Source organism: Emys orbicularis, chromosome 1 (assembly GCF_028017835.1).
Source record: "Emys orbicularis isolate rEmyOrb1 chromosome 1, rEmyOrb1.hap1, whole genome shotgun sequence".
Taxonomy (NCBI): Eukaryota; Metazoa; Chordata; order Testudines; family Emydidae; genus Emys; species Emys orbicularis.
The window spans coordinates 356,574,372-356,592,317 of record NC_088683.1 but is presented as its reverse complement, the minus strand read 5'-3'; the positions used below and the strand labels follow the sequence as shown (position 1 = coordinate 356,592,317).

General features: G+C 45.8%; 1 protein-coding gene across 1 annotated transcript in view; it reads left to right on the top strand.

Annotated features, from left to right (window-relative positions):
• The window catches only part of GDPD5 (glycerophosphodiester phosphodiesterase domain containing 5), a 205,520-nt gene extending 189,342 nt beyond the window's left edge, over positions 1 to 16,178 (top strand). The window contains exons 13-15 of the mRNA XM_065422704.1: positions 3,074 to 3,156; positions 13,186 to 13,298; positions 16,063 to 16,178. Coding sequence (XP_065278776.1) covers positions 3,074 to 3,156; positions 13,186 to 13,298; positions 16,063 to 16,178 — 312 coding nt within the window. The remainder of the gene's footprint in view (positions 1 to 3,073; positions 3,157 to 13,185; positions 13,299 to 16,062) is intronic.
• The last annotated feature ends 1,768 nt before the right edge of the window (positions 16,179 to 17,946 follow it).

The following is a 17,946-nucleotide window of genomic DNA, read 5'->3' as shown; positions in this document are numbered from 1 at the left end:
AAAGGTCATTGAGTCCAGCCCCCTGCCTTCACTAGCAGGACCAAGTACTGATTTTGCCCCAGATCCCTAAGTGGCCCCCTCAAGGATTGAACTCACACCCCTGGGTTTAGCAGGCCAGTGCTCAAACCACTGAGCTATCCCTCCCCCTCTTGCTGCACAAGAAATGGGGAGATAAAAACAGGTGTATTGCAAAGAACAAGTCTGGTAAAGAGAAAAATATGTCCCGTCTTCTAACCCCTGGCTCTCGCTGAGCTCTGTGGGAACTGTGTGTACATCACAGATGGAGTTTGGTCCAATCTTCCCTTTATTCAGTCTCTCAGATTAACCCATTTGTCAGTGCATACTGATGTATAATTGGCTGCTGTTCACCATAAAACTCCCTTCGTACTGTAAGTGTCAGGACCATGTGTGATTCATACCATCTGAATTCTGTTCTGACTGAATCGGAGTCTTTTGGAATTGATTTCAATCTGGGAGCCAGAGCAAACCTTTCATTCTTGCTGAAAAGCGATGATCTCCAAGGCACGTTTCTTTATGGCCCTCAGGTGACCCTAGGGGCTTTGTTGCACTTTAAGGATGAACAGGGATGTCATTTCCATTTGCTGCTGTGGGAAATCAGTGCCGGCTGCATCAGTCTCTGTGGTAACTGTGGCTCCTTGCTGACAGACGTGCTCACTCATGCTCTCGCTGATGCTTTTCATCAGCCATTTCCTGGTATTAATAATTCCAAGTCCAAAATGCAGATTCAGTTCAGCTGCACAGAAGCCATACTAAAATATTTCCAGGGCTGCTATTTTAGCAGGTGCTTTAGGCCTGTCATTCCTGCTGCCAAGCACATGAAGGAGAGATTTTTGCAGTTTTATATATATATATAATATGCAGTTTTCCATTTCAAACTACATTTCCTGTGCGAGTGGCTCTGAAACTGACAGTCTTTTCTATGGTGCAGCAACTGTACTATTCTACAATATATCATTATAAGAGGAGATTTTCGAAGGGACATGGGACAGACACACACCCAACTCCCGTTGAAAATCAACAAGTTGGGTGCCTAATTCCCATTGATGCCTTTGAAAACTTTCCCCCAGAGAGATGAGCCAGTGTTTGAATATACCTTGATGAGCACTGCACTGAATTGGTACTAAGTTTGAGTGATCAGTATTTGGAGAGCTCATCAACAGAACAGGTCTAGCATTCAGGTCAAAAATATCCTCTCTTGTGAGCGGAGGGCTTCTAATGAATGGCTTCCTATAGCGAAACTGTCAATACAAGTCGAACGGTGAAATCTAATGGATGACTGCACAAGTCTTGAACCTACACTACCGGGGGTTCAACATGTGGCGATCGACGCATCGGTGGTCCATTTAGTGAGTCTAGTGAAGACCCGCTAAATCGACCGCCAATTGCTCTCCCATCAACTCCTGTACTCCACCTGAACGAGAAGCGCAAGGGGAGTCGATGGGAGAGCGTCTCTAGTTGACATGGCATAGTGTGGACCCCGCGGTAAGTAGATCTAAGTACATCGACTTCAGCTACGTTATTCACGTAGCTGAAGTTTCGTAACTTAGATCGATCTCCCCCTGTAGTGTGGACAAGACCTCAGTTTTGTGTATCTCTGCAGAACAGATGTGTTTACTCTCCCGTGCCCCTTTCCCAGCAGTGCTCAGCATTTAGGAGTTGTGGGGAGATTTCGGTCCATTGGTGTGTTGCAAATGCTGTCACTCATAGCGTATGTGAATTAAAACACCTAGTTTTTCTTTACAGAAATAATCCTGTCTGACTTCTAAAGCTAGTATTTTATTCCAGTTGAGAGAGAGAGAGAGAGAGAGAGAGAGAGAGAGAGAGAGAGAGAGCTGTTCAGAAAACAGAACTTTCATCCCATGGGACAGTCTGATATTTCAACATTTTGTTCATAATATCAAAAATTTTCTCATGGAATGAAAAGTTACCAAAAAAAAAAAACCCTTAAATTTGGGAATGTCCTGATGGAAAAACTGGACATTTTTTTGATTGAAACATTTAGTTTTGAAATGTTGACATTTTGGAAATGTTGATTCAAAATGAAATGTTTTGCTTTGAATTTTCCTGTCAAAAAATTGGAAAATATAGTCAGTCAACTTTTTCCCACCCAAAAAGAAATCGCTTTCATCAAAATCCTATATTTTGTCCAGAAATTTTTAGTTAAAATGTTTTGACCTGCTCAAATGAGAGGTTACGTGTCTATACGATGTTTGTTTTAATATAGTTAGCTTCATTGAGGTGAATGGAACTATGACCATTTATACCAGCTGTGGATCTGCCACTGAAATATAAAAACATGCTTGGGCCTGGATTTGTAAAGGTGTTTAGGCATCGCTGCCCTCAGCATTGCAACATCAAACTGGTTTAGGAGCCTAAATCTCATTTTCAAAAGGGATTTAGGTACTGAGGAGCCACAATCCCATTGACAGTTGGCAGGATTTTGGCTTCTAAGTGACTAAATCCCTTTTGAAAATGAGCTTTAGGCGCCTAAATCAGTTAGGCATTACAACGCTGAGCCCAGCTATACTTAGGCCCAGATTGTTAAAGGGATTGAAGTGCTTAGCTGAATCAGGGCCTTGCTCCTCAATGGGGAGTGTGTCCAGGCCAAGTTTAAAACCTGAGCTGTACCTTCTGTAGTAAAACATTCAAATCAAAGTCTGGGTAGAGAATTTCTTGAGTGTATTTTTTCAGTCCCCCGTAAACTCAGAAATCACCAAAGATAGTTTAATCTCCTCTTCAGAGATTGAGAGACAAGACATGGAAATTTTCAGCCCAAAAGGTGAGTGTTGAGAACATTGGGAGCATGCAAAAAGAGGGTTAGAATGGATGCGGCTTTGCAGGTCTTTCCTGGCAATGTGGTGTTCTTTAAAAGTAAAAAACGGGTAGCTTGGGGATCCAGATGAACTGGGATCCAAATCCTGCTTGAAATCAATGGTCACTGTGTCATGAAGTTTGTGATATTTCTGTATACGACGATCTATTTAGGATTGAACGCTCACCAAATTTGTACAAACTGGAAAGTATAACGTGTGCTTGTCTTTTTGTCTTCCAGCCTCCAAACGAGTACAATCTAATCTGGATAACAGCTGATCTCATTTCATTTACCATAATTGTAGGAGTTTTTATATTCCAGAAGTAAGTAGCATTATTACAGATCAACTCTCATGGATTTTTTGGTGTGTTTGTTCATCTCAAGGACATAAAAGGGAGATGCAGTATTCTCTAGAGCCCTTACTTATAATGACACTTATAATCATCCCCAGTCCCAATTTACTTATCCCCTCAGCTACCCCCTCTCAGTTATAAGCAGGTGAATGAAGCTGCTACATGGGACATAAAGATTGCGAAGAATGACGACTTCTGAAAAGGGGGGGTGGTGGTTCAAACTTGGTGTGGTTCTCTAAAAAATGTGTGCGGGAGAGAACTGTTGATGCTTAAGAGAAACGGGCACCACAAGGAAAAAGCTTAAAATACTTCAAAGTTATATGAGGAATTCTCAGCAGCTCCAGAGATTCTCCCGTCATGGGAATGAGTTAGAACGCGAAGAAACCTCTATTCGTTGGGATGTTTTAAAATTGGAACGTTCAGTTTGGAAGCAGAAAAGCATGAGATTGTCATAACTTCGCCGATCACCTAATGGCTTTAATAGTTCAGGGTTATCTTAATGTGTGAAGAAAGGTTCCTCACCCTTCTCTAACGGACAGAGGGAGCAATAACTTCTACTAGCTGGTACTGGAAACTTCACTAAAGATGCCATAGCTAAGGTTACATTTGGTTCCTTGGTTCATCTGAGGATTAAATATTTTTAAGCATGGAAACAAATGCAGAACACAAACTAGACTACCCCACTCGCTCATAGGATGAAGATCTAATTTTTTGGCAAGTTGCAAGTAAACCTACTTGTTTGCATTAGGAATTCATAATGGCAGGGTAGGGGAATGCTTAACATGTTTTTGGAACCTTGTTACAAGTATCAGTCACCCACGCCATGCTCTCCTTTGTTTATTCTGGGGGGAACCCTGGCACATCCCCTGAAACTTGCCTTTCTTCCAAAGAGGAACTTCTCATCCCCAGTTATGACAATGTGACCAGCTGTCCTGGAAAACCTGGACTCAGAAATAGATACGCTCTGAGGACAGGAAGACAGCAGTGTCTGCCTAAGGAAATGTGTCATTTTAAAACTCCACCTTCTCCTTTTCTGAGTTTCTCCTTGTAACCTTCTGTCTGGCACATCTAAACCACCACAATGTGTGTACTGAATGGGCTGTAATTTCCATCCTGATTATAACCACAAACATCCTGGCATTAGGCACAGCAGTCGCCCATGAAACATCCGCTTCAGCTTCGCGAGCTAGTGATTGCGATGTCACGTTGCCCTGACTAAGTTGCTTTGTGACTAATTCCCTGTGCGGATAATTACCTTGCTATTTTTGTAATGTGTTACAGTAGAGTGTCTGCAGCTGTTGAGAACCCCACTTACCGACTGGACTCCATGCTAGAGACTAGAGCTGTCATACTGCATCTTACTGGCCTTGTTCAGCTCTGTTATACATTTGCCATCCGCTGAATTCAGTAACCCAGATTCATAACCGGGGTAATTCCCAGGCAGCGGAGTTATGCCGGTAGGGAGTTTTGGTCACTGACTTCATTGTTGTGGCATAAGTGTAACTGACCAACAATATCCTCATATCACCTTAGGAAATTTCCCAGAAACCAAAAGTACATCTGTAAAATTATCAGAATTTTGACTAGATTTTTGGATCTGAATAATATAGATTTTGAGGCCAGGAAGGGACCATTACGGTCATCTAGTCTGCGTAATACAAGCCATAGAATTTCACATGGGACTAAAACGCCATTTCTTAAATTGCAGGTGAATCATACAAATCAAATAAACCCTTACCCCAGACGAGCGCCAGATAAAGAAATGCATTGAGCACCCTGGCTCAATCACAAGGGTGTGACTGTCTGACCTGCTCTCTTGTTTGGGAATTTTAAGGCGGGAGTGGCAACTGTTTAACCATAGACCTTTCGTTTCAGAGTCTTCAGGTCTTTCCTAAAGCAGTTCTACAGCAATTCCTTGAATCCCTTCCAAGAATCTGCATCTTAAGACAGTCTGAATTTATGTATTTACACCTCTACCCCGATATAACGCTGTCCTCAGGAGTCAAAAAATCTTAACGCGTTATAGGTGAAACTGCGTTATATCAAACTTGCTTTGATCCGCCGGAGTGTGCACACACCCCCTCCCCCCCCCGGAGCGCTGCTTTACCGCGTTATATCCGAATTTGTGTTATATCTGGGTAGAGGTGTATTTAATCTTTGTGAGCTACACCCCTTAAAAACTGGGCTGTTTTAGATATTTGCCCAGGCTGCTGAGAGCGTGGAGAGACAGGGATAATTTCCAGCAATCATGGATTTTAAAATGGGCAGGAAAGGAATGTAAAGAGCCTGGTGAGAGGTGAAATGAACAGACATTGAGGGAGTGGTAGAATTATTATTATGTAAGTGCCTGAAATCCCCACTGTGCTAGGTGGTGGTAAGAACTCAGAAATACTCTTGGTGACCATATATACAAATTCAAACTTGGTGCAAGCAGGGACACTTGCAGTTCACTTTGGTAGTACCTGCTGTCCCTAGGGCTGAATTTCAATCCCTTGTTTTTACCCTGTAGCTCACAATGTGTCTGAGCCTGTTAGTGTAATTACCCAGAGGCGTATAGTTTGCAGGGTCAATCAGTTACAGATGAGTATTAAAACCTCCCATAGCCAGCACTTGTTACCCTCCAAAGCATCTTTGTCTCTTTTAAAGACTTCAAAAAAACAAAAAAGAAGAAGAAGAAGAATTCAACGCCACAAATTCCAATTGCTGTAACTAAAGCCAAGGGCTTTACAAACATGGGACTGGGAACCTACACTCTGCCCTGTGGTTGTCACTTGGAGGGAGCCATTCCCAGGCCTCGTGCCTTTCTCTACCATGCGGAAGTGTTGGTGCTGCATTTGGGGAGTTCAGAAACCAATCCCAGCTGAATCATTCTCTTTCTCTGCTGCAGTGATTCAGCTCCTGCGAGACAGGCTCAGAATCCGACCCTTGTGGATTCTTTGCAAGTCTTGCTGGGCAAATCAGTTACTTCCTTCACCTCAAGGATGGGGCGATGGGTTGGAATGGAGCCACCCCTTCGATGTGCTCCTCCTACCCCCTAGGAATGGCTTTCCTGCATTCCAGAGCAGGGCTACACATTACTCTACTGTTCAGCCTCAGCCCTAGTGACAAGGTGGCAAGTCCCTGTGGTCTCGCGAGGTGGGGAAGTACCGACTGGGATGACTTTCTAACCCAGGGGTGGGCAAACTTTTTGGCCCAAGGGCCACATCTGGGTATGGAAATTGTATGGCGGGCCATGAATGCTCACGAAATTGGGGGTTGGGGTACAGGAGGGAGTGAGGGCCCTGGGGTGGGGCCAGAAATGAGGAGTTCAGGGTGTGGGAGGGGGGCTCCAGGCTGGGGCAGGGGGTTGGGGTGCAGGGTGGGGGGTGAGGGCTCCGGCTGGGGGTGCAGGCTCTGGGGTGGGTCTGGGTATGAGGGGTTGCGGGTGCAGGAGGGTGTTCCAGGCTGGGACTGAGGGGTTTGGAGGGTGGGAGGGGGATCAGGGCTGGGGCAGGGGACTGGGGCACGGGAGGGGGTCAGGGGTGCAGGATCTGGGCAGCGCTTAACTCAAGCAGCTCCCAGAAGCAGCAGCATGTCCCCCCTCCGGCTCCTACGTGGCGGCATGGCCAGGCGGCTTTGCGCGCTGCCCCGTCCGCAGGCACCACCCGCGCAGCTCCCATTGGCCTCAGTTTCCAGCCAATGGGAGTTGTGGGGGCAGCGCTTGGGGCAGGAGCAGCGTGCGGAGCCCCCTGGCTGCCCCTACGTGTAGGAGCCAGAGGGGGAGACATGCTGCTGCTTCCGGGACCTGCGCGGAGCCACAGCATGCGCAGAGTGGGGCAAGCCCCCGATCCTGCTCCCTGGCTGGAGCAGGGCAAGCCCCGGACCCTGCTACCCGGCAGGAGCTCGAGGGCCGGATTAAAACGTCCGAAGGGCCGGATGCGGCCCCCCGGGCCATAGTTTGCCCACCCCGGTTCTAACCGATCTTTTTATCCTTCTTGCCTTGTTTATTTTTTTACTGCTCTGACTATTGTGCATGTTCCTCCTCTTTCTCTCTGCTGCATTCTGGCATCTCACAGCTATCACATGATCAGGTAATTCTGGTGCTTTCCTCCTCCTCTTCTCATTCCACCCTCCTCTTTCTTTCTGCTAGGGCTTCACTGCAGACTGGGATAATACAGAACAGCCCCCGAATGATGCTTTAAACGCCACAGCTCCACGAATGACCACGACTGTCTCGCTGAGAGTCTGAGTCGTAACTTATTCAAGAGTTACTAAAACTAGGCAGCCTCCCCTGCCACGTCCAACTGACCCTTCTAGAGACACTTGGACATTCTACGTCCATGGTACAAGCCACTTCCATTTGCACGAGTGTTACTCTAGGATACCTGAGCACCTTTTAATTAGGTGACCTCTGGGAAACCATGGTGCTCTCCAAGGAGAAATATCCCATTGCAAGATCACCCTCCAGGTAGGGTTTTTATAGTCCAATCTGCTCTATTTATCCTTTCCAAGTTAACAAATTTGGCTTCAAAATCTATATACAATATTTCAGGGTTTTGTTTTTTTTTACCCCATTCATGGCAAAATTTCAGTTACCCTTTGAGAACTGGGAAGGAGTTGTGGTGCACTGAGCGACCTGGGAAAGCTGACCATAGTTCTTGGTAAATCTTCTGAGCCAGATTCTGTTCTCAGCTATATCAGCATAATTGTGTAGCAAGGGAGTTACTCCACAGTTCTCCTGATGTGTCCCAGATTACAGTCTGGCTTGTGGTGTGCAGCTGACACCACGCTATCTCCTTAAAGCGTAAAGTATCTGCTGTCCAAGGCAAAATGCAGCGTCATTTCTCCCCCTCCCCCCCCCCCCCCCCCGCCCATAGTCAAAGTGCTGTCTTTCACTTGTCATGATTGTCTTGGCAACGATAAGATATTAGCGGTGGGGAGGGGTAGTAAAAGATTTGGCCATCAGCTGCTGCACTGATCTGAGCTCAGAATCTCTCAAGATTCTCCTCTTTCTTACACTACTATAAACCAGGAGTAAATCCACTGAAGTCAATGGCATTTTGCCATTGTAGGTTGGAAGAGACTCAAGACCCCAGGACACTGGATTTCAGGCTCCCTGAAATACTCTTCTGGTTGTTTATTGTATTGGCTGTTTCAGTTGCTTCTGCCTTTAGGGGCTATTTGAAATCTGTCCTCACTCTGCAGTAAAGCCTTCACCACTTTTATTTCTATGTTTGAACCAAACTCTTCATGTGTAACCTTCTCCATACGTTTAGCTCTGAGCAATGAGATTGTATTACTGATAAATGTCCCAGTTTGTGTGTGTCTCCTTTTTTATTTCCCCTCCTTTGAATTTGAACGTTTGCCATTTGTAAGTATTGCCTGCTAGAAGGTACGCGGCGACTTGCACTGTTGTCCTCAATCTGCAGAATAACTGGATCTGTTGTTATCTGAAGCTGCCTTTTAAAATGGTACTTTGCTAGCGAAAAAATACAATGAACGTTATGGGAATGTTACTACTGTGGAGCAAATTCTTCCCCAGGTACACAGGCTCAGTTCACATCAACATCATTGAGAAATGTGCATGTGTTTCTGTGGCCTTTCATAGCCAAGGTGATCAGACTAGACATGTTAAATGCTCACTGGATTTTTTTTTTTAAATAGGAATTCTGGATTCCAGGCATATATTAAATGTTTAAAACCCTGTATATAGCATTTCATCTGGGATTGAGACCCACAGGACCCTGACCCAAACCAATGCGTTATTTTCAATTCAGTCTAAAAGTAAAAAGCACCTACCCCATTTTATTTTAAAAAACAAAATGTCTTGGCTTTGTAGGAATAATGATATTCAACATTAGGATTCTGTCTTGTTTTCAACTGTCCTTTGCAAACTATTGTTAGAGAGCTTATTTTTTTACTTTTACACTTTTCTGGTTCTTTTTGCATGAACAGAGAGCAACAATATCCAAAGTTTGAAGGTGCAAACAATTTGATGATTTTTGGGGTGAACTTTTAGCAAGCTTAAATTTGTTTTTTTTTTAATTTTTGAATCCCAGCTTACTTTCTGTTTGCCCCTAATTTATATAGTAATATTTTTAGCTATACCTTAACCAATTATTTTACTAAAATTTACCTAACCAATTTTAACATATTGTAACATGATTAGCTAACCAATTATATTCCACTACCTTAATTAGTTTACCCCCAGCAAAATTAATTATACAGCAGACAGAAACAATTACAAAACCGAATACACCTACATTCTTAAAGGATAGGCCTTTACAAACAGGCCTGACTATCTATATCCTAACAACTGTATTTTCCACTGGATCATTCAAGCCATACTTTGAGTTAGGCCTGATTGAACATGTAGCTAGTTCTTTACGTTATTCTGAAAATCCGGGTGGTAAGAGATGATGGAAATACAGTGGTTGCCATTAATAGCTCACTGTTTGCTAATAGTTACCATACAGTGAGGCTGGCCATAGTATTGCCCTACACTTAGATTAGGAAATAACCGTGCTAGCCTGATAAACTCGAACTGCTTAATGCCAGCCACTCTATACTTCACACTTAAAATTGCCTGCAGTCTGTGGGTCCTGTTTAGCACTCCTCATCCAGGCAAAACACCAACCACGGGGACTACTGCAATCCTTGGGATTCTTGCCTGGGTAAGCATCATTACCCTCGTAATTCGCCTCCACCCCCCAAAAGCCGGGGTGGGGGGGAGAATAGCAACCTGCCAGTGAAGTCACTAGGTTGCAGCTATTTCAGACCCACAAGGCAACGAGTTCCTAAGCTGAGGGCTGCTCACAGACCTGCCAGCAGATGCCCCGCTCTTATATTCAGTCACCTCTCCACTTGGGCTCTGGCCTTTCAGCTGTGTGTCTGAACCAAACCTCAGTCAGCGCCTAAAATATCTCATTCTGCTGGGCCTTTCCTTCAGGGATGGGACACCCCGACCTCATTCTAGTCTTGCACACCAGCCAGAACGGATGCTGAAAGTTGCAAGTACCTGAGAAACGTATAGGACAGAACTTCACAGCAGACCATTGCATTATGGGCTATGACTGCAGAGAGCCTGATTCTGCGAGATGTTGAGTGGCTGCAATGCTGATTTCAGTGGGAGATGAGGACCCTCTGCCCTGTATTGGGTTGGGTGCTGATGGCATAAACTCTTTTCTTCAAAGTCAGTTAATGGCTCGCCTGGGAACATCCTCTGAGAGCATTCAGGAGGATGTTTATGTAGCAAGCTCTGCTCTGCTTCACCTTCTCTTGTCTCATCCAGGTTGCTGCTGTACATGCCTTGGCTCTGTCAGCCCAGTGTAGCTTTGTCCATCACATGCTTTTTTCCTCTCCCTTGTAAAGAGCAATCTCCTGCCTGCTGTTGTAACGCCAACAGACCCCTGTCGTCAGCAGGCAGGATCGAACCTGGGACCTTGGGAGCTTAGTGCAGGAGCCTCTACTGCATGAGCTAGAAGCCAGCTGGCTGTTAGCTAAGACTGTAGAGCAGACTCATTTTATCCCTCTCTCTAAGTGGTCTCGGTGCCACTAGATAGGACAGAACACCACACCCAGGAGGTGTGTGGGTTACACAGTGTTTTATAGGTTTCAGAGGGTAGCCGTGTTAGTCTGTATCAGCAAAAACAACGAGGAGTCCTTGTGGCACCTTAGAGACTAACACATTTATTTGGGAATAAGCTTTCATGGGCTAAAACCCACTTCATCAGATGCATGGAGTGAAAAATACAATAAGCAGTATTAATATTACAGCACATGAAAAGATGGGAGTTGCCTTACCAAGTGGGGGGGGGGGGGTCAATGCTAACGAGGCAGTGCAGAAAGGCTGCACAGGGCGGATTTCTGCATCAGTATTCCTAGAACCTTTTGAGTACATTTTTTTTAATGTTTGCCGGCCGTGGGCCTGACACACTGTAGGGCTGAGTACCCTTAACTCAGGTGCACTTAAGTGGGAAGTTCAGCACTTTGCAGTAGGTGCTAAATGCCTAGCAAATGGATTCCTTGCATGAGGTAGTATTGATTTCCCTTGATGTTCCACTAGGTGGCCCCAGATAACTGGAAACCTGTCAGGCTTACATCAACTCTTTCAGTTTACGCTGATCCTATATCTTGATGAAGTGTCAACATAAAGTTACTGATCTCTTTGTTACTACGTAAAGAAGGGAGAACTAGCTGAGCTCCTTTACTGGAAGCTAGAACCTGATATACTTCCCATACAGGGAAGAGAGTTGGACTGCACGTTGGTGGGAATCACACCCTCGTATTCAAAGGCAAAAGTTGACCCTAAAATCTAGAAAACAATGCAAAAAAAGTGTCCACTTTGCTAAACTGTTTCAGGTGCAGGATTTCTGCCCCAAGTATTCTCTTGGCAGCTGATTTCTTGGTAACGTGGAGATGTTTGCTTTAGGAAAGGCAGTTGGATGAAGTTCCTCTGACATACAGGTGTGAAGTCTAACATCCAAAAGGTGTTATTGCACCTAGAGAGTCTAGTATGCAGCCTAAATATAAGCAGCCATTGGCATTTATATTATAGTGGTACCCAGTGGCCCCAATTTGGATTGAGGCCGGGTGGTGCAAGGCACTGTACGTACCCATAGTGGGAGAGAGTCCATTCTAAAGCAACAAGCCAAGGAATGGAGGGGAAGAGGAGTACAGAAAGGTGAAGTGATTTGTCCAGGGACGCCTAGTACATCAGTGTGAGATCCGGGGACAGAATCTGGTTTCCTGGCACCCAGTGCAGCACCTTTACCTGCTCCGCCTCATGGCTGCCTCATCCTTGCCTCCATCAATGTAGGTTCAGCCTAGCTCTTCACTGTATGCTGTTAGGGCTGAAGTATCCAATAGCTCTGGTTTGAGCATTGGCCTGCTAAACCCAGGGTTGTGAATTCAATCCTTGAGGGGGCCATTTAGGGATCTGGGGCAAAAATCTGTCTGGGGATTGGTCCTGCTTTGAGCAGGGGGTTGGACTAGATGACCTCCTGAGGTCCCTTCCAACCCTGGTATTCTATGTGTTAAAAGGACACTTCCAGGCTAAAAAGGAAAAAAAGACAAAGTCCTTCCCTGTGTTGGTAACAATTCTTTAGCTGATTAAAAGTGAATTTTTAAAAATCTGCTGTACGTTTCACTGTGCTTTTTACTTTGTCCATTTATTTGGTTTGGACAATGAACCTCAACCTAGACAGATTCACTTTTATGGTCAAGTCACCTTGCTGGATTTCATTGTTCTCCCAATGTTCTGTGTGGTGGAAGCTTCAGGAGGATGTTTAATTTCATTGACACTTTAAAAAAGAAAAAAATAATAATAGAATTAATTCCCCAATCGCAAAAATGTTGGGTCTAGGTTATCTGACTCTGTTCCCCTCATCAGAGCACAGTCACTAATGTGACCAAATCACAACACTTCTATTCAAACCTATCTCTCAAACCACCTGGTCCATGTTGTATATGGATAATAATATTCAGAGTTACAGTAGTAAGGATTTGAAAAAATCCTTATGAGCTTTGGAAAGGGCTACAAATACTCATGCTTCAGGGCATAAACCACCCTTTAGTAGGGGGTCAGGAAGAAACTTTTTTTCTTGGGACCAGGTCATTCCATAACAACCCACTTTGGGTTTGCTTGCACCTTCCTCTGAAGCACCTAGTACTGATGTCTTTCTTATGCATGTCTCTGGTTTGTCTGAAATAGGCATTACTACTGAACATTTTCCTCTCGTAATTAGTCTGTATACATTTAACAAGGGGGGAAGACTAAGGCACTTTCACAGAAATGGTTTCATTTGTTTGACTGCCTGATTTTCAGAGATGTGCACCTCAGAAAATCAAACCATTGCTGCCTAACACCAGGGCCCATGAACTCTAGTGGAATAAAGCCATATTGCGTTGACAGGGTTTGTGACTGCATTTGTCAGTGGCTGCTTGCTTGGAGAGCCTCTTAGGCCATTAGAGGATAGACCTTTTGAGGACAGAGCTTTACATCCCTCTTTTCTGCTGCAGATGGCGTCTGGGAAGCATAAGGACCTACAACCCGGAGCAAATCATGCTCAGTGCTGCTGTCCGCAGGTCCAGCAGGGACGTCAAAATCATGAAGGAGAAATTGATCTTTTCAGGTATGGCCGCTTGAGAGCGAGATTCTCGGAATGTCAGTAAGTAAAGCCAGGGTCAGAGGGAGGAGTTCTGTTCTTATCTTGCCATCAGTTGGATAATGGAGCCTTTTGTTCCAGTACCTCCAGTGCCCCCACTCCCTGAGCGTGCCTCTTATTAGAGATATTGAGGATAGCACCACAGATCTAAGCGGAGAGCTGACCTGTGTATTGGCTGCTAAGATGGATGGAGAAAGGGAGCAGAGGAGGGGAAGAAAAAATCAAATCTGAGGGCTGGTCTGCACTGGGGTGGGGCGGGGGGGTCGATGTAAGATACGCAACTTCAGCTACGGGAATAGCATAGCTGAAGTCGACATATCTTATTTTGACTTGCCTCGGGTCCTCACGGCGCGGGATCGACAGCCGCGGCTCCCCCGTCGACCCGCTACTGCCGCTCGCCCTGGTGGAGTTCCGGAGTTGACGGGAGCGCTTTCAGGGATCGATATATCGCGTCTAGATGAGATGCGATATATCGATCCCCGATAGATCGATTACTACCCGCCGATTCGGGGGTAGTCTGGATGTACCCTATGTAACTGAAAATCTGTGCTGGGATCCTGGGGTTAGCAGCAAGCCAACCCACCTCCTAGTGATTCTCTCAGCACTGGACAGTGCCACTGATCAGGATGTGGCCCTGCAGTCCTCACTCACACGTGACCACTGATATTGAGGTGGGAGTTGGGCTTGCAGGGTTGGGCCTCGATATTGCAGTGTGAGGATGCATAATAACTGAAGCTACTGCTTTGTCGGGAAAGGTCCATCAACTACAGGCAGGATCCTGATCTCGTAAATCAGTGTAGGATCTGTCCAGACACAGCTGGGGTAACTGACTAGGAGGTGAGGCAAACCCCAGGGATTTTGAGTGTTTACAAAATCGCGAGGCTTTGGGCCATTGTTAGTATTGGAGCTTTAAGAAATGTACCAAGTTGGACAATAGGATATTGAAAATAATCTTCAGTGGTGATGATATTTTTGTATTCCTGTAACAGCTAGGAGCCTGAGTCCTGGGCCAGGACTCCATTGTGCTAGGTGCTGTACAAACACAGAATGAAAAAACTGTCCCTGCCCCACAGAGCTGACAATCTAAGTACAAGGCAAGAGACAGGTGGGAAGGAAGGAAACAGAGGTGATACTGACCCGCATGATAGGTGGTGGTCTCTGCACACCAGCAGCCTCACCATTGAGAAAGTGTTCTGTAGGAATCATGGCAAAGGAGACTTTTGAGGAGGGATCTGAAGGCCAACGGGGCTTTAAATGTAGAAGCTCCCTTCTCTCCAGCGAGAGCCTGCTGGCAGCCTCACGCTGCTCTCTGGTGAGAGGAGAATGGAGTGCCCTGGGAGGAGCACTCAGAGCTGTTAATGGCGGGGAAGAGGGAAGTAAATGGTGAGCTGTGTAATGGGCCAATTGTCCCTTTTAGGGCATGTAGCAGGGTCAGACCGTTTTGTTTCCAACATAATTGCAGTCACCTCTTTAAATATCAGCATAGTAAGAAAGCAATGCTTGGCCTTATGGTTAAGATCATAGTGCATTGGTATAACACCTGATGCACCCGCCATCGAGAGGGGACTATGCCCTGCACTGGAACGCTCATGGACTTCATGAGCTACTGGATCTTTTCCATCTCTAACTGCGATCCTGAGCACTGGCCTGTTTGAAAATTGGAGTCAATTTCTTCTGTTTAACCTTGCTTCATTAAACTATCTTGCAGGTTCTAGCCACTAGATGGCATCTGAAATTGACCTGATTCATTGACCCCTTTCCCCGCCCCCCCCCCCCCCATTAAAGACGGTAGTTCTTTAGAAGGTAAGAAGAGCTGAGTGCTCGCGCACAGGGCATTAGCTGGCCCTATCCTATGGGTGAAGGTTCTGACGGGGCTCTGGTCTAGGGGACTAATGACCACTTAAGCACATGCTCTTCCCCACCACCATTGACCTTCCGCTAACTTTTTATTTTCATTGGCATGTCCTTGTCTTCCCAGCAGGGGTGCACTTACCACAGGATTGTCTCAATTCATCTGCATGCCGGGTTGTTGTAGCCCTGTTGGCCCCAGGATATTAGAGACAGAAGGTGGGTGAGGCGACACCTTTTATTGGACCAACTTCTGCTGGCAAGAGAGACCAGCTTTCGAGCTACAGAGCGTTCTGCTTCAGGTCTGGGAAAGGTACTCACAACACACAGGGCACAGAGGTACTTTGGGAAAGGTACTCAAGTACCTTTGCGGACTTTGTGTTATGACCTGAAGTGGAGCTCTGTGTAGCCCGGAAGCTTGTCTCTCTCGCCAGCAGAAGTTGGTCCAAAAAAAATATTACCTCACCCACCTCTGTGGCTGCCGTATGAGGAGGGGCCTGATCCTGATCTTGCTTATACTGATATAAATCCAGTGTACTTTCACTGAAGGCAGTGGAATCACCCTGGTGTAAAATCACTGTGGGGTCAGAATCAGGCCCATATATTCTGCCACTGACTTGCTGTGTGAATTATTTTTTGTGGGGGAGGGGGTGAGATGCAATTCACTTAACTTCTCCGAGCCTCAGTTTGCCTGTCTCTAAAAATGAGAGAACCTTGGGGCCTGAGGTGCTGAGTCACCGCTAAGCAGGTCCTGAGCTCCATGAACTTCCATTAACTCCAGTGGATCGGCCTCTAGGGAGTGCATTTGAATAAGATGCGGCTGGGGACTCCAGTGATTGGCAGCACTTGAATCATGTCTTCATTTGTCTTTCCCCTCCCCCAGAAATAAACAACGGCGTGGAGAATGCAGATGAGCTGTCGTTGTGTTCTGAAAACGGTTACTCCAACGAGGGTATCGCCCCCATGGATCATCGGGACATGAAGCTACGCATGGACTGAGGAATTAAAGGCCCGTGGCACGGCACCCTCCCCCCGCAGTACTCCCGTCTGCGATGGTGGTATTCACGCTGTCTGGGATGGGGGAACGCTCTATGGAACTACTGAAGATGCAGAGACCCCTTCTATTGCTCTGGTTGCTGGCTCCCAACATACTCTGGACTGTGAGGCTGGGGCAGCTTTTTGTAAATATGTAGAAAGTCCTTTTTTTGTCTCTTTTGTGTATTTTTGGGGGGTTGTATGTATTTCTTCCAGGACACGAGTGGGACTAACTTGTGCATTGAAACAGAAACATTTTGGCCGAAGCTGATGAAATATTGAGGTGACATCTTGGACACTGGGGGAGACAGGCGGGGCATGAACCTGATCTTCCCCCTCCACTCCACGCCTCCCCTTGGTGCAGCGATCGTTAGCTGAACTTGTCTAAAAACTATGTTGTGACGTTCTTGTGACGTATCATTTCTTTTTCTGGCTAATGAAGTTTTCGCTAATCGGATAGAGGGCTGTTCAGAGCTTCCTTGCAGGAGGGAAGGTGCTGCTCCCAGAGTGTGTTCGGGCTCAGGTTGGCGGAATCACTTTCACGCCTTCCCCCAGAATAGCAGGACCGAGGCATGCAGGGATCATATGAAATATATGATAGAAAGTGCTCAGAGCAAAACCCTTGGCAAGTTGGATGGCCTATACTGCAGTCCTTCCCCAGAGAAATCTCCCCTAGATGCTACTGGCCTGAGTGAAGACCTTAAATAGACCCCTAGTTGGTATTTCATAAGTCAGTCTCCATGAAGAATCTCGATTCCATGATGGCTAGTAAAGAGCACTCACCACCTTGTTCATCACCCTGATCCAGCTGAAGTGGTGTAGGTGATGTAGTTTGTGTTCACCCTTAAACTGGTGGTGGGGAAGGGAAGTCACAATCAGCAGTGGCCTGGTAGCCGGTGTTTCTCAGTCACAGGTCAAGCAGCTCCTGTTTGAAGAATTGAAGTTTGAAGCAGCAGCAAAGAATGCTGGATTGTAAATAGTAAAGCACAAAGTGAAGCAGTCTAGGAGAACAAGGGAGACCTTCTCCTTAATTCTTTGTTGTTGTGTAGAAGCAGTATCTTTTGTTTAAAGACTGCACATTAATTTCCTCCAAAGGAGCGATAATGACAGAAAATGAGGTGCTTGCACAGAATAGGAGCTACCGCTGGCATTTTTTCAGTGCAAGAGGCTTAAACCAAAATCCTACATTATAGTAAAAAAGGCCCAGAAATCGAGCGGATCAGTGATGCATTTCCCCCCCCTCTTCCAAATGTCAATATTTATTTTTCTCCCTCAACTCCTCCTCCCACTCCCCCACACACTGGGTCTCTCTTTCCACACATCACAGTCTGGGCACTTGCCCTTTCTGACTGTAATTTTTCCCTTCTCTCACTGAGATGCTATTTAGCTTTTTCACAATTTTGCCTGTTCTAAAGTCTGTTGCAGCCAGAGAAAAGACTCCCATAGACTTCAGTAGGCTTTGGATCAATCCCTAATCCTTTGTGGTATTTGTTAGTTTTGCTTCTTTACTGTAGCTTGGCTAACACAGAAAGGTGGAATATGGGAAATATCACCAATCACGTCTTTGAAGTTCATCAAATGCTGCCTTGAAAATCAATTGTGTGTGAAATTTGGCTCTTGATGAGGGATTTGAGCCAAGTCTGCGATTCTTCAATCAAAAGTGAGGTGAAATGGGATTTATTTGCGGAGTCCTGCCTGGCAATCATGAAGAAACTGAAGCCATGGCATTTAC